Genomic DNA, 23,163 nt, shown 5'->3' on the forward strand with positions numbered 1-23,163 from the left:
ACATCCCTAATTTATTTATGTTGTCATTTGTTGTCCATTATGGTGCAAGGGAACATCCTTTCTTCACCATTAATCTGTATTGTTACATAGTTGTAGGATTTCGTGAGACAGTGAGCGGAGTGCCCTGCATGGCGTGTGCTTTAGCTGTCTCCTGGCTGCATCTATGGGTCTCGCATGGTCTAGTTTCATTAGAGTAATAGTAACACAAACGGTAATGCAACAAACAAGGTACTTTCCCTGCACTGATAATTTGTTCTTCATGTGATATTTTTGTTTCGACTTTCGTTCAGTACAACGGCGGGCAGACTCGCACAAAGTGACCAGTGTGCTGATCTGGACCAGTCTGTGATCCGCTGAGGCACAGACATCCTTACAGTGGGAGTAGAAAGTGTCACCCAAGCAGGCAGGCAGACAGGCAGTGCACTAGTCTGTGAGCTGAGCAATGGTGAGGCGAGGCTTATTCAGGAACCGGGCTCCCCTCCCAGAGTTATTTTCTTTGGTATTGGACTTGCAAACAAACCACCACCTTCACATTATACTTGCCGAAGAGATGAATGCCAGTTGATAATGTACAGTGTATCATGTGGTGTCATGAATCATTAAGTTATTTTTTATCAGAAGTTTGAGTTAAGTACAAAGTTTTTAGAATAAAGTGTAGTCAGACTAAAAGTATTGGTTGACCTTTGTTTGCACGGTTCGTACGATGTTTTGTAAAAGTTTATATGCTCTGATGTAAAATTTGAACAAGGTTATGAGAAGCCATTGCTTGGGATTTTTTTTATATAAAACTATATATATATATACATATATATTTTTATTAAAATATATTAGGGGTGTTTGGTTTGTGTACGAGGGCCTGGTGCCTGGCCTCGCTACTCTCCAGGGGATTCCAAGTATCTGTTCAATTCTTATAATTGTCATCACTCCCGTTTTCATAGCCATGGCTGAGTTTCAGATTCATGTAGGCTAGTGTTTTCACTTCATAAGTAAGATAATAGGGCCTTTTTCAATAAAGAAGATCTGAAAAATAATGTTTACAATTATTTCATCGACCTCTGAATGTGATTTTCATATTGTATATCATGTTTCTTTTTACTCAACATTACTGTGACATGTTATAACACAGGCTGTTCTTTACATAGCACAGCATAGTTTAGTTTGCAGTATTTTTACCTTCCACAGTTAGGTGTGATGGGTTGTTCCTTCAAGAGGGGAGTATCAAGACAACTTTGAATATAGAACATTTGTTTTTTAGCATCTGTTCTTTTTTATTAGGGCATAATTGTGTTTCATTGTCTTTCTCTTTATATTGGGCTATTATTGTTTCTTTTTGTGGCATTATTGTGTTTCAGTGTGCTTTTCTTTTTATTGGTCATTGTGTTTCAGTGTCTTCTCTTTTAATTGGGTTATTATTGTGCTTCGCTTTTTGTTTTTCCCTTTGTTGGGTAATCAGTTTTCATGTTTTCACAACTTGCATTCTCTTTTACTGGGGTATTGTTGTGTTGCAGTGTTTCTTGTTCTCTTTATTTATTGGGTTTCAGCTTGGTGTTCTCTTTATATTGGGGCATCATTGTGTTTCATAATCTGTTCTCTCTTTATTGGGGGTATTTTTTGTTTCAGTGTTTCTTTTTATTCAGGCATTGTGTTTCAGTGTCTTATGTTCTCTCTTTATTGGGGCATCATTGTGTTTCAGCATCTTCTGTACTCTCTTTATTGGGGGTATTTTTTTGTTTCAGTGTCTTCGTATTGAGGCATTGTGTTTCGGTGTCTCTTGTTCTCTTTGTTAGGGCAGCAGGTTGAGTTTTTTTTACCCAACTCACCAATTTGTATATCAAACACCAAATTTCTGGGCAGCCGTGAGGTTAATCCACACTCTGTTCTGGACATGATTTCAGCGTTATGGGAGGTTCTGTGCATGGTATGTATGTATAAATAATTGACAAGTTGATTGGCTTTGGTTTTAGGATATAGGTGTGACTGGAAATGATGTAGAGAAGCCATAGGAAGGTGTGGTAGTGTTGGTAGGGGTGGGGGAGGGGAGAAGGAGGGCAGAGTGCGAGATATTGGTGTGGACATTTGTGGCCTAGGATGTGGATGACAGGTAAGACGTATTGTGAAGAATGCAGGGGTGTGAGGCCCCAGTGAAGGAGAAGGGAAAGTAAGGCAAGACTGAGATGAGATTTTGGCTAGGAGTTTAGTCTGATTTTCTGGAGGGTGGGGGGAATGAAAGAAGAGTACATACTTGTGTTTTGTATATGAAGGGGAATGTTGGATGAGAGGAGAATAGCGGTGTGGTTGGGAAGTGAGGTACTGAAGTGAATGAAAGGGAAAGTGGGGTGTGGAGTGGATGAGAACAAGTGGGGTGTTGAAAAGTGAATGAGGATATAAGTGGAATGTTGACAGTGAATGAGGATAGAAGTGGAATGTTGACAGTGAATGAGTGTGCAATACCTTGTGGAGAAATTTGCCTAGTGGGGTCTGTTCCCACTAATACCTTTCAGTTGAAGTTCATCCACAGTCAGGCTACACGTGGGCAAGGGAATGAGAGGAGCTTGATAGATTATGTAACTGTTGACAATAGGTTGAAGCAGATTGTATTAGACGAGAGGATTATAAGGAGGAGGAAGGAACTGGGAAGTGAGATTGCATGACTGGATACAGAGAGGAAGAGCAGGAGAGAGTAGGTGAGGAATTCGCATTGAGTGGGGTGTTGATAAAGTGAATGATTGGAAGTGGAATGTTGATAGAATGAATGATGGTTAGGGCAACAGGAAGAAAAATTGTAAAGTTTCGTTTAGTCGGCGCAACATGTGGTCATATGCCTCAACAGGAAGAAGTATGTGGGGTATAGGATAGGTGAAAGAGGAAAGAAAAAAAAAAGATGGAAGACATGATATATAGGAGGCGGTTGAGGAGAAAAGGAAGACCTACAAGGAAATGCTACAGAGAATGTGGATAAAAAAAATGCGTTAGCAAACATAATTTTTTCTTCATTGTTGAAAGTAGATGTAGAGGAGTAAAAAAGGTTGTGGAAGCAGAATTTTGATTGATGAATGAAAGCGATAGAGAGCATAGGCTATACACAGAGAGGGGTGAGATAGAGGAAGGAACAATAAGCTAAAAGTAGGAAAGGCCCCTTGATATTGATGGATCACGGCAGAAAGGATGAAATATGGAGCCGAAGAGGTATATGTAATCTAGCATGAAAGCAGGCCGGCAGGGTGAGGTGCTGGGAGGCAGGAGAGAGGCTATCATTCAGTAGGCTAATCATTGCTCTGCCATTTAAAAGGAAAGGAAAGGGATGATGAACAGTTTTAAGTGAATAACATTACTTAGTATGTCGGGAGTAGTAAATTTAAGGATTATAAATGGATTATCAACAGCTTTAGGGTAATAAGTTTATTTAATTAATGTGTCGGGAGACTTAAAGGGTTGTAAATGAGATTGGTGACGGAAATAACCGATGAAAGTGTAGGCGATGAGCAAGGAGATTTTAGGAAAGGAAGAGAATATGGGGATAAAAATATTGCACTAAAGATATATGTAAGAGTAGCCATAACAGAGGAGAGCATGCGTTGTGGCCAGCTGAATGACCTCACCACGGGGGCAAGACGGATTTCACCCCTGGGGCTCCCTGGGGCCGCAGTTGTGCCCACGGTAAAGGGTGCTGCCGCTTCTGGGTCCATTTTTTTTTTTATTATTTTTTTTTTACAGCAAAGGAGACAGCTCAAGGGCAAAAAACAAAATGGAAACTAATAAAAAATCCCGCTACTCACTGTTCCTAAAAAGAATCCAGAGAAGTGGCCGAAAGACAGGTCAATTTCGGGAGGAGAGGTGTCCTGATTCCACGCAATATCAAGAAGGGCGGATATCATACTACGAAGGCCTTGTATGGTGGCTGCCTTGTGCTCCTGGGTCAAAGGTGAGTTGGTAGTCTGCTGCAATCCCATCCTAATGTATACCATAATCACTTTGCCGTGAACATATATTACACATGAAATTTAAAATGCTGAAAACGTCATTGCAGTGGCCAGCCGGTAAATATCAGGAGGACGTTTACAGCAACGAAGGTAAAGATAGCTACGCAACTCTATCGTGGGTTAGTGGATCACTTTACCGCGGCTTATGAACGAAATTCTAATAATACAGTAGCCTAAATTTCATTCCAGGGGCCAAGCTATGAACCCGTAAGCACGCCAACACTCTCTGCCCCGCATATTTTCCTTCTCTCTGCGGGTATGTGGCGCCCACTTTTGAATTGGTCAGGTCACTTCAGATTAGGGTAGATTAGGTAAGGTTAGGTTAGTGTTATTTACTATAGTCTGTTCACTTAAGTCTGACCCAAGCTGACAACATAAACCTAAGCGTGTTCGTAAGCACAGTGCAGATTAGTAGAAAGTGCTGCGTGAGATAACCACAAACAGAGGTTAAAGAAAACTTGGAAGCCATACCAGTAGCCAATCAACACTCGGCTTGCAAACACGCTTAGGTTTATGTTGTCAGCTTGGGTCGGACTTAAGTGAACAGACTATTGCAGGACTCACACCCCGCACGTCTTTCAGGTAATATTGTGTTTGTTACTCTAGTTCCTTTGGTCACTATTCCCGCTGGTGTTTATCTCCTCTTCAGCTGTACGAAAAGTGACCTCAGGATGGAAAACACAGGCGGACTTTATTCTCTTTAATCTTATCAGTTCATACGTCACTAAAAAAATGGTTGAATAATCGATTGCAACATGCTCATATTTCAAAAATCTCTTTAGTCTCAAACTGACAAAGCCGGCTAATATATCCGCGCCTGTTCCCTTCGCTCTCGATCCGTATAACACACTTAATACATCCATGACAGACTTGACAGTAGTAGTAGTAGTAGTAGTAGTAGTAGTAGTAGTAGTAGTAGTTGTTGTAGTAGTAGTAGATAGTGAATACCTGTAATCAATTTTAGATTCATAAATTACAGTACTAGGCTACTAAGTGATTCTGAGGGACTCGCTCAAACAATAATCGAGAAACTGCACGGAAAGATTAATATGAAAAGCACAAAGGTAATGCTCTAAAGGTAATGAGTCCAAAGAGTAAAAGTTCTAAGTGTTGAAGTTCTAATCGTAAGAGTTCTAAAAGTACGACAAAGAACGCTGCAATAATGAAGTCTTGGTATGTGGGTCTCGGGCTGAAGTAAGCGTCCGCCTTCATCAATCTTCCAAGGCTCGAATCCCGTCACCTTTCTCGTCAAACTCGTTAACAAAGATCATTAATTTATCGTATGACATTTTGCCGGAGAGTCTTACTGAGTACTTGCGCGGAGTCGTCATGCATTTCTCAACGAACGTAATTGAGAGACAGTTTGCCGGGGACTGCACGGAGGGGGGCAGCGAGAAGCGTGTCAGACGGGAACACGCAGTAGATTCACTCATTACGCCATTACGGCAATAACAGATTCATATTTCCGTTTTAGATTTCATAGCTTAAGATTGGAGAAAAAAATGTCACGTCCACTAATGACATTTCTACACACGCCGCCACGATATAGAGATTTACCAAGAAATGAGGTGACGAGGAGAGGAGGTTGGACGGGCGAAGTAATATATATAATGATTCACTTGAGGGTCAGGGAGGAGGAAGGAAGGAGCTGGTGAGAGTCAGTCGAGTTGTGGGGAAGTTAGATCGAGTTGGTAAATCAGTTTCACCTCGCCAGACAGACACCATCACCAAACTAGCCTAGCCGTCATGGTGAGCTTATATACGTGGAATTTACTAGTTCAGTTGATACGGTTCTTATTTTCAACCGTACAATCATAGCCTCAGACTAACATCGACAGAACTCATCTTCGTAGCCTCTCTTAATCCCTTCCAGCGGTGTCCTGTGGTGGCTCTGCTGGCGGCCTTCTGCGTCTATGGCTCTCCCGTTGGCGTTGTGGGCGAAATGGAAGGCAACACGGCGACTGCTCGGAAGGAATTGAAGCGAGAGGAGATGGATGGGCGGGTAGAGGCGGTGAAAGGGGTGCTAGGAAGGAATGTGATGAGAAAAGGGGTGTGGGAGGAGGAGGAGGTGAAAGAGGTGGTGGCCAGCTTCATCACGTCTCTCTTCTTCAGCGGCCCCCTCAACCCATGCCTTCCCGTCCTTCTTACAGCCGAGACCTCTCACGGGATGCTGGAAGCTGTGAGTGAGGGAGAATATGAACTTTTGCACTCCTGGGACATAAAGTTGGTATTTTTTTTTTTTAGTGTTCCTCCGTCCCTATATTTCCCATTCTCTTCCTTGCTTGCTTGTGTCTTTTCGTATATTCTTTTTTACACCCACACTCTTTTCTCCTATTTGTTTTTCTTCTCTTTCTGTCAGATGTTGTTAATGAAATATTTTATCAGCTCCCTTTCTCTTTTTATCTGCTATTGTTATTATTTTCTAGATTTCATTACGTCGTTTTAAAAGCATTTGTCATATTGTTCTTCTTTCTCTTGACAAGCGCTGAAAATCTTAGCAAGTCTCTTATATCTCCTCCTTCTCCTCTGCAGGTGTCACGGGTCATCACCTCGTCTTACCTGTCTTACCACCTGGAGCTCTTCCTCGTAAGCTCACCGCCGCCCATACTTCCGGTTCACCCGCCTGGCCGTTCCCCAATCGCCCCCGGCACCTACTGCGTCGCCTACTGCCTGCTGGCGCCCCTGCCTCTCATAGCTAGGGCCGTGGAGGTTATCCCGACGACAGGTTGGTGGATGTATTGCAGTAGTGGTATTATTATCATTATTAGTAGTAGTATAACCTTCGTCGTCTCCTCCCCCCGCAGACTGGTTTCCCGGGGCTGAGCGGTTCTTCGTCATCTACAGCGGCCGTGACTTGAGCAGCGCGGCCTTGAGAGACTCGCAGCCGCTCCTCAAGGCCTACAACACCCTCTACCTCGTCCACTCCGCACCCTTCGCTCTTGATCTCTACGGTACGTTAAAAGCAGCGCTGGGACTACTAACTTGACTAGCTCTTTGATAACTTCCTCTATCCTTCACCTGTATGTAGCCTCTCTGGGTCTTTAACTACTACAACAACTATTCCGGTCTTCCTCAGCCACTTGCCCGTTCTGCCGCGGCGGGGAGGCTGAGGTGACGCAGCGCAATGAGTGGCGGCGCGGCAAGGGACTGCACCGCCCCGACGACCCGCTTTTCCCCGACCTCTTCCAAGACCTCAACGGGCGACGCTTCAGGTGAGGGAGTGTGGCGGTGGTGACGGTGGGTGTAGGAATAGTGGCGTTATGGTGACGTTTTGGTGGTGGTAGTTGTGGAAATAGTGTTGACCGTGTTGTTATCGTTATGTCATTGTGTTGCTGATGGTAGTTTTGGAATAGTGCTTTTATAGTGATGTTATTTTGTTTTGGGGGGCAGCTGAGGTGGTGGATGTGTAGCCGCCCGCCCGCAGAACCAGTATAATGGTACTGATGATGATAATAGTGATAATAATAGTAGTAGTAATAATATCATCATAGCGTTTCGTTCTATGAGTCTCCGTATCCTTCTTCGGATCGCCGTCACGCTCGCGCTTTTCATCGATCTCAGCTTCATGGTCCTTTGCATCGTCGTGGTGGGGATGGCTGCGGTGGTCCTCCTCGTTGGGGCTATGTTCCTCCTCCTCCAGCACTAACTCCTTCCCTTCCAATCATCCCCCGCAGAGCCGTGACCCTCCACTTCCCGCCCTTCAACCACTACCTCTCCGGCAGCAGCACGGAGCCCCTCGACATGCAGGACTGTCTGGACAAGCGGATCGTGGACGCCATCTCCGAGACCTACAATTTTACTTACCAGGTGTGTTGTGGGGGGACCAGTGGTGCTGTGGGGGACGAGTCGTAGCTTGGGTCATATTTTTAAACGATTACTTCCAAAGGCCACAGAAAAGATTAACCGGGTTTTCATGGGTGGTGATTTTTCCGTCCATGGTGCAGAAGTCGGGTAAAACTATCACTAGCATCACAAAACAGTCCATGAAAACCCCAACAGCTTCTAGTGCGAGAGGTTTTTCAGATTGACGAACTGAGGTGCCGCCGATACGATGAAAAATACGGGCTGTAGAATTTTTAACACTTAACTATGAGCAGTCACCTTAACTCATCTCTTTTCCGTCTTTATTTTCTTCTACTTCTACGAGAGGCCTTTGAAACTGGGGAACTGAGGTGACGACAATACGCTGAAGAATACGGGCTGTAAAATTTATGACACTTAACTATGAGCAGTCACCTTAACTCATCTCTTTTCCGTCTTTATTTTCTTCTACTTCTACGAGAGGCCTTTTCAAACTGGCGAACTGAGGTGCCGCCGATACGATGAAGAATACAGGCTGTAGAATTCATGACCCGTAACTATGAGCAATCACCTTAACTCATCTCTTTTCCGTCTTTATTTTCCACTCTGTATCCCTTCCGCAGGTGTTCGAGCCCGCGGACGGCTTTTGGGGCTTCGAGTCTTCTCCGGGGAACTTCACGGGGGTGGTGGGCGAAGTGCAGCACCGCCTCGCCGACTTCTCCCTCGACCTGAGCGTGGTGGCGGAGCGGGAGGTAATAATTGACTTCTCCATCGGGTACCTGCTGGAGCCCCTCACCTTCGTCACCAGTAAGCCCAAGGTGAGGAGGTGGTGGTGGTGGTGGTGCAGCATGCCAAATTATCGTACTTATCGCATTGCATTTTCGTAGTTTCTGACCAATAACTATAGCAAAAACAAACAAACAAACATCAATAAATAGGAGTTTTAACGCTAACTTCAATTTTCTATCGTTATTTGTGTAGGTACGAGAGTTTGAGGATTAAAAATAATAAATACGATGTGGTGAATACGATAATATGGCAACGCTGGGCTGGTGGTTGACAAGGGGGTGGTGATGATGTGTTCGATGTCATTCACTGTGTTTTGTCATGATGGTTGTCTTGAGCTTCCATTTATTTATTTTTATTTTATTTTTTTACGCCTCAGTTTTGGGACTTTCTTTTTTTCTGTCCGTCTGTCATTGATTTTCCTCCTTTTTCTTCTTTTTTTTTCACTTTCTTCACTGTGGCTTAATATGATTGTTTTCTTGCTACTTTTCCTGTATTTTTAGTCTTCAGTTTTGGTATGTATTTTTTTCTGTCTGTCATTGATTTTACTCCCTAACTTCTTCTTTCACATTTATATATTTTTGTTCTTTTTTTCATTTCTGTACCTTTTCATCCTCCTCCTTTGTTCTTTCCTGTATCCTTCTTTTGTTTTCTCTATTTTTCCCTCTACTTCCTCCTTCCTTCCTTTATTCTTTCCATCTATTCTTTTTTCCTTTCTTCCTTGCATCCCTCAATCCAATCATCCTTCCTCTCATCCTATCCTTCTTCCTCTCTTCATTACTTCCTTATCCATTCATATTCTCATTCCTCCGCTCTCTCCTTCTTTCCTTGCATCTCTCTATCTATCCATCAATCGCTCCATCCTTTCTTCCTTCATTCGTTACTTCCTTATCCGTTCACATTCCCATTCCTCCCCCTCTCTTCTCTCTCCCCTGCGCAGCCTCTCCCTCAGTGGCAGGCCGTCGTGAGGCCCTTCGGCGGGGGTGTTTGGGCCAGCCTCGGGGCGGTTCTCCTCCTGTCGGGGCCGCTGCTCTGGCTCCTCCGCCGCCTCTCAGACAGCCCCGCCTCCATGCCCGACGCCGTCTTCCACACCTTCGCCGCCTTGGTCTGCCAGGTGTGTGTGTGTGTGTGTGTGTGTGTGTGTGTGAAGTACGATAATTTTAAGAGCAAACACGAACTACTTATACTGGACAAACATGGAATCACAGCAAGAAAAAGAAGAAGAAGAAAAAGAAAAAGAAAAAGAAAAAGAAGATGAAGATGAAGATGAAGATGAAGAAGAAGTCCTTACCAGAGAGTAAATTTGTCTCAACATGTGCAATTTACGTCGATTTTTTTTTTTTCGTGGTTAGTTTTCACGTTTTTAAAATTTTATTATTGAATGGCGATGTAGAACAATTTTTCTTTTTTTTCGTCGGCGCGGAGCAATGGCTGAGGGGTGAGTGAGTGATTAATGCATAGTATGTGATCACGTTCGAGTCCCACCGGCGGTTCTTTCTACAGCTATTCCTCTCCCGATCACTCCTTCCTTCGTTCCTCCCTGCCCCCAGAGTCGCCAGTGGCCTCGTCCGACTCCCGTGCGCGTGTTCGTGGCGTCGTGGCTCCTGCTGTGTCTTGTGGCCGCCGTGTCCTTCGTCGGGAACCTCACCGCCTTCCTCACCGTGCCCGCCTACTCCCCGACGCTGGAGACCCTGGACGACTTAATCCGCTCAGACTTCAAGTGGGGCATCAACGACTTCGGGGCGGCGGACTACCAGCTCTTCAAGACGAGTGATGTGCGTAGATGTAACTCTCTCTCTCTCTCTCTCTGTCTAACGATCTCTTTCTATGTCTATTTAACCAGCTCTCTCTTTATCTATCTAACTATCTCTTTCTGCCTATCTATCTCTTTCTATCGGTCTATCTATCTTTATCTTATCTATTTCTATCTATCTATCTATTAATATCTTTCGTCATTTCCTTGCAGGTGCCACTCTATCAGGAGATCTTCAAGGGCCTCACCTTCTGCAGCGGCCTCGTCCCCTGCATCCAGAAGGCGCTGGACGAGCCCTTCGCCTTCATCTCCTTCAGCACCTACCTCAGGGACGCCGTGGCCATGCACTTCATCGACAGGAACGGTGACACGCAGGTTGGTGATGGAGGGTGGTGATGGGGGATGCTGGTTGGTGATGGGTGACGTATTGTTGATGGTTGGTTGATGGTTTTGTAATACTGTGTAGATGATGGATGGTAGTGAATGATATAATGGTAACACTGTGGAGAGGGTAGTTGGTTATGGTTGGTTGATGGTTGGTATTGAATGGTGTATTGGTGGTAGTCCTGGTTATATGATGGTTGGGAAAGGGTTGGTAGTAATGGGTAAATTGTTGTTAATAATGGATGGTAGGTAGGTAGGTAAGTTGGTTGGTAATAGATGGTGGTTAAACTTAATTGGTAATGGATGGTTGGGATGCGTATAGATGATTAAAAACGAAATGACATAAGCTAGAACATCAGTGATAGTTTAAAATAATCCCCCCCCCCCCCCTCTCTCTCTCTCTCTCTCTCTCTCTCTCTCTCTCTCTCACCTCAGGTTTACATGGCCCAGGACCGCTTCTTCCCCGCCGACACCGGGTTCGCCCTGCAGAAAGGCTCGCCCCTCAAACGGCTCTTCGATCGGGTGCTGCGGCGGCTGCTGGAGGCCGGGCTGGTGGACAAGTGGCTCAACGACCTCATCCAGGAGCACACGCTGGCCACACGTAGGAAAGCCGCCGTTAGTATTAAGAGCAGGATTCTTCTCTGTTGATCCTGGTTAAGATTATCCAGACAGCGGTAAATCTTAGGAATATCGGCTCCTAGCGGGTGTGGATTTAGGGCACGGTATGGTGGTAATTACAACATTTCTAGCACGTACGACGGGGTTTTGACAAGCGGACAGGCGTGTTTATGTCACAAGGGGTGTATTTTTCCACGCTGGCCTCATGATATCTTTTAAGTCGATGGGCGATGAGACTGCGAGCTCCGGGGTGAAGAAAGGGAAGAGCTCGCGCGGAAAAATACACCACCCCATGTGACATAAACACGCCTGTCCGCTTGTCAAAACCCCGTCGTACGCGCTAGAAATGTAATTACCACCACACCGTGCCCTAAACGCGCATCCGCTAGGAGCCGCTATTCTTAAGATTTACCCAGACACCTCTCCTTCTGTAATTGAGGCGTCTATAAGGGTGGTATGCTTAGACGTTTCTGCTTCTCACATCAACTATTTTCGAAGGCCAAAAAGATCAGTCGGGTTCTCATGAATGTTTTTTTTAAGTTCATGGCACAGAAGAATGGTCAAACTACCACCACCAGTGTCATAAAACTATCTACCCCTGGAATTGCCCCAAACTCCTACGAAAGCCTTGTCAAATGTGTGCACTTGGGAGCCGAAAAGTTTATTAATATGGCTCTAGTCTCGTGTGGCAGCGCTGAAGTAGGCCTATAATCAATTTTCAAAGACCGCAGATTTTTCAGGTTCATTCCATGAGAGGCCTTCCACGGTGTTTCAGAATAGCATATGTTTACTCACTCTCCTTAAAATTCATAGGGACACGATAATATTATTCGTCGTGAAAGGCAAATAAATGACCTTGGTTTTTGTAATAGGTATCTGGGGAAACCTGGCGAAGGCAAACTGTGGTAACCCGGATGTCATGTTAGCCCTGTGTCCCGAGCAGCGTTGCCAAATTATCGTACTTATCGCATTGCATTTTCGTAGTTTCTGACCAATAACTATAGCAAAAACAAACAAACAAACATCAATAATTAGGAGTTTTAACGCTAACTTCAATTTTCTATCGTTATTTGTGTGGGTACGAGAGTTTGAGGCTTAAAAGTAATAAATACGATGTGGTGAGCACGATAATATGGCAACGCTGGTCCCGGGGTAATAGGTTCTTCACACAACAGGCTCAAGGGCTAATGCGGCGGAGATGAGCACCGATGCCACGCGTAGCTATAGCGTATATGTTCCCAACTTTACCTCACATTTTTGTATCGCGCTGTCCTGACGCAGGCGGCGGCGGAGGAACGTGGGCTGAAGGAGGTGGCGTCGACGGGGGACCTGACGCTGACCACCTACCACCTGCAGGGCGTGTTCATGGTGTGCGGCGCGGGACTCCTGCTCTCCGCCCTCACCTTCGCCTGCGAGCTGGTGGTGCGGGGCGTGTCGGCGGCCAGGGCTCGCGGCAAAGGCTGGGAGTGAAACCAAATTGTCGAGTCCGTTTGGGCGTTGGCTCCCGCGGGTCCATTTCTCCCTTCTGCTCCGCCACACAGTCCCAACACCTACTTTTTCCTCTCATATGTTACCTATAGTTTACATATGAGAGGAAGAGACAGGCGTTGGGACCGTGTGGCAGAGCAGAGGGGAGGAAAGGACCCGCGGAGCCCACACCAGACCGACCTCGACATATTTGGAAGACAGATGGCGCGATGTGTCAGCTTTGGTTTAGTCTCCCCTTCGTTACATTGGTTTTCCCAGAGTTGTATTATTTTTGAGTTTCTACATGAGATAGTAAGGATTATATAATGTTTTCTTTTCGTAGGCTTTTATATGACACTCCCGTCTTTAGTTTCGGCGTTTATTTATTTAATTTTTTTTTGTGTGTAGGAAGAATAAAGCATATATTATATGAATAGTTTTTTTATCACGGTCTTCGATGTTTTTTTTACAGCTTCCAGAGAGAGAGAGAGAGAGAGAGAGAGAGATGCGGAACTGACACTCGTCGCCGCCCTTTCTCAATCATTATTCCTGGAACTCTAATCACCTAATTCTCTCTCTCTCTCTCTCTCTCTCTCTCTCTCTCTCTCTCTCTCTCTCTCTCTCTCTCTCTCTCTCTCTCTCTCTCGTTCTAGGTCCTTCCATCTTCATCTTATCGTCCTCTTACTCCTTATCTTATTTTTTGTAACTTTTATGCGTCATTTAGACATTTCCTACACACACACACACACACACACACACACACACACACACACGTCACTCTTCGCCCTCTTTATAATATTGGAGGAGGAGGAGGAGGAGGAGGAGGAAAAGGAGGATTAGAGTAGAAATATATAGGAATATCCATGTAATCGCCATTGGGACTGAAGCAGGGTTAATCACACAAGACCTTGTCGTACACTCGCTTTAATACGGTTTACCTGCGGGATAAGCGATACATTCACCTCATCATGCAGCACACGACACAGCATAACAGATAATTAATACAGGCACATCGAATATACCACATTTATCACCTAACAGGTCACTAACAATGCACTCTTAAACTCACGACATTTAGGGTCTAATGACAGCCTTTGCAGCTCCTCTCTTTCTCGTCAGCCGTGGGAGACAGAAACTCGGCCGTCTTCCTCTGACGCCGTCTTATTCCCGTCTCTGCTCCCGCCAGAGGTGAACCTATCTATGACCCCTCATTTGACCCCAGGGTTAACCATGAGGCCCTCCTTCTCTAGGCCTTTTAGGCACTGTAAACAACTTGCCGGGGCGCCTCGACAACTCTCTCGGGGCGCCCCGCTCTTTCCCTAACATTATATATTCATACAGTTCATACATTTGCTCTTCATAGGGGCAATATCATAGGCGCGACTACAATACATAAGAAAAAAGTGGAGATAGGAAGATAAAGAGGGTGAGAGAGAAAAGAGGTGAAAAAGGAGGAACATGAAAAAAAAAAAAACTGTAAAGACGGATGAAGGAGAAAGGCAACCCAACACGAAAGAAAGAAACACACAGAAAGAAAAAGATGAAGAAACGATAGCGATAAGAACATACGAAGAGAGGAACAAACAAACGGAAGAGAGGAGGTATAAGAAACCAAACAAACATTACAAAGAGAGAAAGAAAACAACAACGGAAGGGAGATCGGATAAGGAAGGTGGCTGAGGGAAGAGAAGGGAGGAAATGGCGCCCAAAAGTCCACACAACACGTTACTGATAAGGCCGAGTGCTTATCAGATGTTTGTTGTATCGTCACACGTAGGTAAGGCGGAGAATAGCCTGGCCGCCCTTACCTGCCGCCGTCCGTTCCTCGCCAGTCAGTCAGTCGCTTCGTGCAGGCCTCTCGGGGAAGGGCTAATCTCCGGCGCCCAGGTAACTACCACTACTACTATTACTACTACTACTACTACTACTACTACTACTTCTACTACTATTGCTGCTGCTGCTACTGCTACTTCTACACTCAGCATCCCGTTCGTCTTCGTGGTTAAGGTGTTTCAATGGTGCAGCTGTTGAGTGATATACTTTGCCAGGTTTTCGATGCGTTAATTAGAATCTACAGGTGTGTGTGTGTGTGTGTGTGTGTGTGTATGTGTGTGTGTGTGTGTGTGTGTGAACGTTTGCTGAAGCTGCTAAAATGGTGTGAGGTTGTTTATCGTTATGCATTCTCTCTCTCTCTCTCTCTCTCTCTCTCTCTCTCTCTCTCTCTCTCTCTCTCTCTCTCTCTCTCTCTCTCTCTCTCTCTCTCTCTCTCTCTCTCTCTCACCTGTGATGCTCTACGTACTCCTTTGCGATGTTTTATTAGTGTGTGTGTGTGTGTGTGTGTGTGTGTGTGTGTGTGTGTGTGTGTGTGTGTGTGTACGCTTTCTGGTCAGTTGTTTGGGCAAGGTGTGCTTACTCAAGATTATTTTCGACTCTCTCTCTCTCTCTCTCTCTCACCACGTCAATCCTCGCCAAACACGCTGCTTCCGTCATCATCACAAAGTCGCAGCAAGATAAACAAGGTCCTCGTGATAGTCTCCAAACGTAGCGGCCTCATGAGCGCATTGGCCCGGCACTCTTTAGACTTCGGTAAGGGACGTCAAGGGAAACCCGCGGCTGGAGGCTTTTAGGTCCATAGATTGGTACTGTCAGATGCTCCCGCCCCTCACACCAACTATTTCCAAAGGCCAAAAAAGAGGTTAATCGAGTTCTAATGAGCGTTCTTTTAGGTTCACGGTACAGAAGAAGGCTCAGACTACCACCAGGGTCATAAAAGTACCCCTGGAAATGCCCTAAACTCCCACGAAAGACTAGTAAATTACGTGTTCTTGTGCGCAGAAATGTTTAAAAATATGTTCCTATAGTCTCAATCATTTCGAGGCTTAAAAAAGAGCCATATTCTTAAACAGAGTCGGCGCCCAGGCACACACATATTTGACAAGGCTTACGTAGGAGTTTTGTGTATTTTCAATGGTAGGTTTATGATCCTGGTGGTTTCTTCTTCCTTTATTTTCTTCTCTTTCTTTTTCTCAGTGCTAGCGGGTTCTTTTGTTTGCATATACTTTTCCCCTTGAGCCTCTACCTTTACCGTACAACACATAAGATAAAAATAAAATAAAAAAAGAAGACGAGGTTAGCAGCGGCGAAGTGTAAATGTAAACACAACTCCCGAGGTCGAGTTCGTCCATCATACTTTTCTTCTACAACATGAACCTAAAAACACTCATTAAAATCGGACTGATCTCCTTTTTGGACTTTGGAAAGAGTTGATGTGAGAGATGGAAGCGTCTGAGTATATCGACATTAGGCCCATATTATCAAACATTTCAGGGCTAACACACCCACATTTGATAAAGCTTCCGTATAGGTTATTGTGGGGATTTCCATGGGTAGCTTTATGAGGCTAGGGATAGTTTGACAAGTCTTCTGCACCATGAACGTGAAAAAACGCTCCTTTGTGCCATATTCTTACACATTTCGGCGCTCCAGTAGGTCAGGACACCTCTCCTCCCGAAATTGACTTCTCTTTCGGCCACCTCTTTTGATTCTTTTTTATAGGAGCAGCGAGTAGCGGGCCTTTTTTTTATTATTGTTTCCTTTTTTTTGTGCCCTTGAGCTGTCTACTTTGTTGTAAAAAAAAATACACATAATTGACAAGGCTTTCGTAGGAGTTTTGGGCATTTCCAGTGGTAGTTTTATGATCCTGCTGGTAGTTTGACCCTTCCTCTGCACCATGAATCTAAAATACCACTCACTAGAACCCGACTAATACCCGTTGTGGCCTTTGGATATAGCTCTTGTGAAAGTCTAGAACGTCTGCAGAAAATAGGTTGCGGGCCTTAGTCACTGGTGATAGGAGTGATAAGCCTTCAACCTGACGCAGCACACACTCTTCTTATCGAATGGCAGGCAGGCGCGCTTCCCTCTGTTCCCCCGTAGTGTTAATTTTTTCTCGCTACTTTATTGCAGGAGTAGTAAAGGGAGAGTTAGGGGCATACATTATAGCTAAGCAGTTTAAGAGGATATCCACGCTTTAGTTGTGCATGCGTGGCCGTGGTGTTCATCTCCTGTTGCAAGAAGGACAACAATGATACCAACACCAACAATCTAATCAACATCAGTAGGAATAACATGAACTACTACTACTACTACTACTACTACTACTACTACTACTACTACTACTACAGTGTCTTTGTTCAACCTCTCCTTGAAGGGCGGCGCGCAGTCTTTTTCCTACATCGAGACTGACACATTAATTCCTTCCCTCCCTTGCTCTCCCTTCCCTCCCTCTCGCCCTCGTTCGATAACCTTATTGACAGGAGAGTAATTGAAGGGAGGGTCGATGGGAGCACTCAGTATGGGATAATATGATGGGTATTGTCAGACCTTTCCGCTTCTCACATCAGCTATTCCCAAAGGTCAAAAAGGAGAGTAGTCGGGTTCTAATGAGTGTTTCTTTAGGTTCACGGTACAGAAGAAAGGTCAGACTACCACTAGGGTCACTAAGTTAGCCCTGGAAATGCCCCAAACTCCTACGAAAGCCTTGTCAAATGTGTGTGTGTGTGTGTGTGTGTGTGTGTGTGTGTGTGTGTGTGTGTGTGTGTGTGTGTGTGTGACTTTGTTTTCTCTTCGTTTTTTTTCTTTTTCTCTCGCTCATTGTGTTTTATTCCTTTTCTCATCTTCTTTACTTCCTTTCCTACCTTCCCTCCTTCCTTTCTTTCTTTATCCTTCATTCATTCCTTCTTTCTATCTGTTTTATCTTCCTTATTTATTTACAACCTTAACTTTACTTTTCCTTTGTAATATTCCTTCCTTCCTTCCCTTTCTTTCTTCCCTTCTTCCTTATGTTTTCTTTCCTTCCTTCCTTCCTTCCTTCCTTCCTTCCCTTCTTCCTTATGTTACATTTCCTACTTTCCTTCCTTCCTTCCTTCCTTCCCTTTCTTCCTTCCCTTCTTCCTTATGTTTTCCTTCCTTCCTTCCTTCCTTCCTTCCTTTCTTCCTTATGTTTTCTTTCCTTCCTTCCTTCCTTCCTTCCCTTTCTTTCTTCCTTTCTTCCTTATGTTTTCTTTCCTTCCTTCCTTCCTTCCTTCCCTTTCTTTCTTCCCTTCTTCCTTATGTCTTCTTTCCTTCCTTCCTTCTTTCCTTCCTTCCCTTTCTTCCTTCCCTTCTTCCTTATGATTTTTTTTATTTTTCTCTTCCTTCCTTTCCGAAATGTTTAAGAATAAGGCTGGCCCTGTGTACCCTCTTAGCGGATGTGTGTGTGTGTGTGTGTGTGTGTGTGTGTGTGAGTACGATAGACGAACTCGACCTCGGAAGCTGTTTGCATTTAGCCTACACTTCACCGCTGCTTACCCCGTCTTCTTTTTTCCTTTATTATTATCTTATGTGTTGTACGGTAAAGGTAGAGGCTCAAGGGCAAGAGTATATGCAAACAAAAGAACCCGCTAACACTAAGAAAAAGAAAGAGAAGCAAAGAAAGGAGAAGAAAACAAAAAGGAAAATAGAGACGTTAAAGAAGAAATAAGAACTAGCGAAGAATTTAGGTTGTTTGGCTTGTTACTGAATGATGTAGATAGATTGTTAGAGAAAAAACGTAGAGAAAGAAGACAAAAAAAGAAAGTAGAGAAGCGTTAAAGAAGAAATAAGAAACGGGAGAAGAATTTCGGCTGTATAGCTTGTTATTGAATGATGAAGATAGATTGTTAGAGCAGAAACGTAGAGAAAGAAGACAAAAAGAGAAAGTAGACAAGAATTAAAGAGGAAAAGAAGAAAGTAGAAAAGAATTTAAGCTGTTTGGCATGTTATTGAATGGTGTAGATAGATCGTTAGAGCAGAAACATAGAAAGAAAAAAAAAGTAGAAAGAAGATAAAGAAAAAGAAAAGAAAATGGGGAAAAGTTTAGGACTGTTTGACTTAATGAGTGACGTAGATAGACCGCTAGACAGATAGACAGATAGATAGAAAAGAGAGATAGTCAGGTTATCATATCATACATTGCACGCTTATCAGAGTCGCTTCAATGCCCTGAGAACACCGACAGACAGACACAGACTCACAGTTACCAGATCACGTACACCTTAGTAACTCGGTGGGTGTTGCTGTTGCTTCACACACTGACGGTTCTTTTATCGTTATCTGTCGCGCAAACAGGAAATGTCTGTCATAAAGTCTGTCTGTCTGTCTGTCTGTCTGTCTGTCCGTGAATGAAGCGGCCGAGTTCTTCCGTCATGCGATTCTTTTCTTTTTTTTAATTAATGGAACTTCTTTTTTTTATCTCCATCGATCCGTGTTCTCCATTGTCCTGTTTTGTTTTGAAAGATATTATTTTTTTTTTTATCAATATAGTGATGTGTGTGTGTGTGTGTGTGTGTGTGTGTGTGTGTGTGTGTGTGTGTGTGTGTGTGTGTGTGTGTGTGAAAGAAAACAAAACAAAAAAAAAGTAGAGAGAAGATAAAGGAAAGGAAAAGAAAATGGGGGAAAGTTTAGGACTGATACTACTTTTTATTGGGCCATTTTCAGTTCCAACACATCACACAGACGCCGGAGAAACACTTCCTGCCAATGTAAGCCGATGAATGGCGATTAAAAGGAATAAACGCGCAGCTAGTGTAGTGTACATCCCTAACTTTACCTCTACACACACTACAATTACTGCACTCCCTTTTCAGAGACCGCACCACCACCACCACCACTACTACCACCACCACCACCACTACTACCACCACCACTACCTCCACTAACACCACCACCATGGCTGACAATATGTACGAGATGGGGGAGCAGCCCGACTTCGACTTCTCTGACAAGTCCATCAGGCGAGGCTTCATAAGGTGAGAGAGAGAAAGAGGGGGGGGGGGGGGATGATAGGGGGGGGATTCTGATATCTCTTAATCGCTAGAACTGAATGATAAATATACGAACACACAGTCAATAGCATGGGAACAACACCAGTATGAAGTGTTCTGTTAATAACCTTCTTTCCTTTTTTTTTTTTCTCTCTCTCCTCTTCTCCTCCTCCTCTCACTCTTCCTCCTCACCCCTTTTGTCCATCACCTCCTCCTTCTCCTTTTTCCCCCTTTCCCCCTTTTCCTCACCTCCTTCTCCACCTCCTCTTTCTTTTCCCCTCCTTCCCATCTTCTTCGCCCTCACCTCCCTCCCCTCTGTCCATCTCCACCGTCTCCACTTCCTCCTTCCATCTTTACCAACTCCTCTTTCTCCTCTTTCCATCTCCTTCTCAACTTCCTCCTCGCCCCTCTTTCCATCCTCACCAACTTCCCCTCTTCCCTCTTTCCTCCTCCACCTCCTCCTCCTCCTCCTCCTCTTTCCCCTCTGTCCATCTTCACCTCCTCCTTTTTCCATCTCCTACACCACCACCAACTCCTTCTCCTCGTCCTCCTCCTCCTCGTCCTCCTCCTCCTCCTCCTCCTCCACCTCCTCCTCCTCCACACGTGCAGGAAGGTCTACGCCGTGCTCACCTGCCAGCTGATCGTCACCTTCGGCATCATCGCAGTCTTCGTGCTGGTCCCGGAGGTCAACGACTACGCCTACCACCACAGCGAACTCTTCTGGTCCGCCTTCGGCATCTCCATCGCCCTCATCCTTATCCTCGGCTGCTGCAGCGGCTTCAGGAGAAAGACGCCCTTCAACTACATAGCGCTGATACTCTTCACGTTGTGCGAGGGATACCTGCTGGGGTGCGTGGCCGCCACCTACAGCGCCTCCGAGGTGCTGGTGGCCATCGGGATAACCATTGTGGTCTCTGTCGGCCTCACCATCTTCGCCTTCCAGGTATGCGGGGGTGTGTGAGAGAGAGAGAGAGAGAGAGAGAGAGAGAGAGAGAGAGAGAGAGAGAGAGAGAGAGAGAGAGAGAGAGAGAGAGAGGAGAGAGAGAGAGAGAGAGAGAGAGAGAGAGAGAGAGAGAGAGAGAGAGAGAGAGAGAGAGAGAGAGAGAGAGAGATTACCTTATCCCCTAGTTTTAATAAGGTCTCGTTCATCATCCAGCCATAGAACTCTTAACTCTACATACCTCCATACCCAATCTTTCTCCACCCCAAAACTCCTTAAACCTCCATTCTTATTTTCCTTCATCCCTCCATCCCTCTTCACATGCTGCAAACCTTCATTTCTCCACTAAAGACCCCATTCGTCCCTCCCTCCGTCCCTCTGTATAAACTGTTACGATCCCTCTCTTCCACGAATACTTTCTGAACATCCTTTCCTTCCCTCCCTTCTTCCTTGCGCACAGACCAAATGGGACTTCACGCTCAAGGGCGGGCTGCTCTTCGTGCTGCTCCTCGTTCTCATCACCTTCGGCATCATCGCGGGCATCATGAACGACAAGGTGGTCAACATCGTCTACGCCAGCCTCGGGGCGCTCCTCTTCTCCTTCTACTTGGTCTTCGATACTCAACTCATGCTCGGAGGCAATCACAAACTGGCCATCTCGCCCGAGGAGTACATCTTCGCGGCGCTCAACCTCTACCTCGATGTCGTGAACCTCTTCCTCTACATCCTGGCGCTGGTGGGACGGGACTAAAGTTAGGGTCGTGAACATTTCGTCGCCCAGGTACACTCATTTGACAAGGCTTTCGTAGGAGTTTTGGGCATTTCCAGGGGTAGTTTTATGACCCTGGTGGTAGTCTGACCCTTCTTTTGTACCATGAACCTAAAGAAACACTCATGAGAACCCGACTGATTTCCTTTTTGGCCCTTGGATATAGTTGATGTGAGAGGCGAAGAGTCTGAGAACACCAACCGTAGCCTCTTAACGTTGATTAGTTGGTCCTTCAGGTGGATACGCAGGTGTGAAATTGTGGATCTTTCTTTTCCTCTATTGTAACGGCCGTTCACTTAGGCGGAAGGAGAAGGGAAGGGATTTTAATTAGTCCTCGTCCAGGTACATAAGGTGTGAAATAACCGATCTTTCTTTCTTGTGTATTGTAGCGGCCATTCAGTAAGGTTGAAGGAGAAGGGGAGGAATTTTAATCAGTCCTCGTTAAGGTATACATAAGGTGTGAAATATTGGATCTTTCTTTTGCTCTGTATTGTAATGGTCATTCAGTAAGGCATAAGGGATTTTCATGAACCTCTTATATAGTTGCTTGATTAGTCCTCGTCCAGGTGAATATGCAGGTGTGATACGGTGGATCTTTCTTTCTTTCTTAATCTGTATTGGAACTATCATTCAGTAAGGCGAAGCGATTAATGAACCTCTTACAGTTGGTTAATTAGTCCTCGTCCAGGTGCATAAAGAGGTGTGATATCCCGAGTCTTTCCTCCCTACTGTCGACATTCTGTATCAGTCTTCATTCCCGGCCGTGTTCTACTTTACATGTTTCAGTAGATGATTCGCCGCTGCTCAAGACGATGCTGAACCCTCGTCTTGGTGGTGTTTCTACTACGAATAAGGGAAGTGTTAGGGAGGCTCTTTAAGGGCCAACAAGTACTACAGTCTATTCCGCCTATGGTGAGATGTATCAGAGAAGAAGCCCTCCTATACCTAACCTCTGCCTGAATCCATACTTCGCCCAACCCCCAGTGAATCATCTCTCGACCAGTTACCAGCGCCAGAGCAACTGTGCCCTTCCTCTGTCACATATGGGGAGGAGCTATTTTCCTGACGTGTTCTCAACTTAGGCTGAATAGACTATATATAGCTCTCTCTCTTTCCGGCTGTCTTTCCTTTTAGACGGCTCAAATCAGTGGCCTTGTCGATCGACTCTAAATCACACACACACACACACACACACACACACACACACACACACACACACACACACACACACACACACATGCAGCCTAATGAGTGTTATCTGAAGAATCGTAACTATTCATTATACGTATATAATGTGTCTGTTGTAGCGATGCGAATGTTGTCAGTTCTTAAATAAAATCTGATTGTATTGTAATTTCTTCTTTTAGCATTATCCATCCCCATCATTACAGGAATGCCATCCGTTATATACAGGTAGCTGTGATTAGACGTATCCTCGGTTGTTATAGCAGGTATTTTATAGTACTTGGTATGGTACTTATTTTGGCCACTTTACTCTGTTTAGGAGCAGTAAGTAGCGGGCTTTTTTTTCATATTGTTTTCTTTTTTTTTTACGCCCTTGCACTCTCCTCAGCTGTAAAAAAAAAAAAAAATACAGTCTGTCGCAGTGGTGCAATAGACATCATCGTGGCTGGCACCATACACCTCCCACACTAATAAGTTCCCGCAGAGCACCCAGACATGCTACAATCAAAATCACGTGGCGAATTGATGCGCTTGTCACGTAGGCGCCAACCAGTACCAGGAACACGAGGGGCGCCCGGGGATCCGTGTGCACATTATACAGGCAGGGAGACAAAATCCCTTCCTGTCTGGTATCGATG

At 45.0% G+C, this 23,163-nt stretch overlaps 3 protein-coding genes across 25 annotated transcripts in view; all 3 read left to right on the plus strand.

Annotated features, from left to right (window-relative positions):
* The window catches only part of LOC127004572 (transcriptional repressor p66-alpha-like), a 158,195-nt gene extending 157,164 nt beyond the window's left edge, over window positions 1-1,031 (plus strand). For all 20 annotated transcript variants that reach the window (XM_050872424.1, XM_050872421.1, XM_050872440.1 and 17 more), the window contains one exon: window positions 1-1,031. This exon is cut by the window's left edge and continues 1,398 nt beyond it. The gene's annotated coding sequence lies outside the window, so the exon portion shown is untranslated.
* Window positions 1,032-4,420: 3,389 nt separating this feature from the next.
* Window positions 4,421-13,203, plus strand: LOC127004576 (glutamate receptor ionotropic, delta-1-like). 3 transcript variants are annotated; one of them, XM_050872454.1, is made up of 12 exons: window positions 4,421-4,562; window positions 5,854-6,159; window positions 6,513-6,705; window positions 6,785-6,931; window positions 7,057-7,192; window positions 7,655-7,787; window positions 8,405-8,599; window positions 9,508-9,681; window positions 10,118-10,342; window positions 10,534-10,695; window positions 11,140-11,305; window positions 12,604-13,203. In XM_050872454.1, exons 2-12 carry the CDS (start codon window positions 5,923-5,925, stop codon window positions 12,900-12,902), a joined length of 2,067 nt encoding a protein of 688 aa, XP_050728411.1. In that variant the 5' UTR covers window positions 4,421-4,562; window positions 5,854-5,922; the 3' UTR covers window positions 12,903-13,203. The 3 variants fall into 3 exon arrangements, with proteins under 3 accessions (XP_050728411.1, XP_050728410.1, XP_050728412.1); XM_050872453.1 differs by lacking the exon at window positions 4,421-4,562 and adding an exon at window positions 5,110-5,729; XM_050872455.1 differs by lacking the exon at window positions 4,421-4,562 and adding an exon at window positions 5,111-5,729 and having other exon boundaries at window positions 11,140-11,319.
* Window positions 13,204-14,526: 1,323 nt separating this feature from the next.
* Window positions 14,527-22,689, plus strand: LOC127004577 (protein lifeguard 1-like). 2 transcript variants are annotated; one of them, XM_050872457.1, is made up of 5 exons: window positions 14,527-14,676; window positions 19,306-19,349; window positions 19,455-19,616; window positions 20,241-20,574; window positions 21,032-22,689. In XM_050872457.1, exons 1-5 carry the CDS (start codon window positions 14,542-14,544, stop codon window positions 21,320-21,322), a joined length of 966 nt encoding a protein of 321 aa, XP_050728414.1. In that variant the 5' UTR covers window positions 14,527-14,541; the 3' UTR covers window positions 21,323-22,689. The 2 variants fall into 2 exon arrangements, with proteins under 2 accessions (XP_050728414.1, XP_050728415.1); XM_050872458.1 differs by lacking the exon at window positions 19,306-19,349 and having other exon boundaries at window positions 14,537-14,676.
* The last annotated feature ends 474 nt before the right edge of the window (window positions 22,690-23,163 follow it).

The sequence above is a fragment of the Eriocheir sinensis genome, chromosome 28 (genome assembly GCF_024679095.1).
Source record: "Eriocheir sinensis breed Jianghai 21 chromosome 28, ASM2467909v1, whole genome shotgun sequence".
Classification (NCBI taxonomy): domain Eukaryota; kingdom Metazoa; phylum Arthropoda; class Malacostraca; order Decapoda; family Varunidae; genus Eriocheir; species Eriocheir sinensis.

Excerpts from the sequence above, each read along its gene's own strand:
- LOC127004576 (XM_050872453.1), top strand. Across the intron at positions 6,932-7,056 it reads CTTCGCTCTTGATCTCTACG|CCACTTGCCCGTTCTGCCGC; the intron begins GTACGTTAAAAG and ends GGTCTTCCTCAG. Across the intron at positions 7,193-7,654 it reads CTCAACGGGCGACGCTTCAG|AGCCGTGACCCTCCACTTCC; the intron begins GTGAGGGAGTGT and ends CATCCCCCGCAG.
- LOC127004577 (XM_050872457.1), top strand. The coding sequence starts at position 14,542 with ATGTTTGTTGTATCGTCACACGTAGGTAAGGCGGAGAATAGCCTGGCC. Across the intron at positions 19,617-20,240 it reads ATCAGGCGAGGCTTCATAAG|GAAGGTCTACGCCGTGCTCA; the intron begins GTGAGAGAGAGA and ends CCACACGTGCAG. Across the intron at positions 20,575-21,031 it reads TCACCATCTTCGCCTTCCAG|ACCAAATGGGACTTCACGCT; the intron begins GTATGCGGGGGT and ends CCTTGCGCACAG.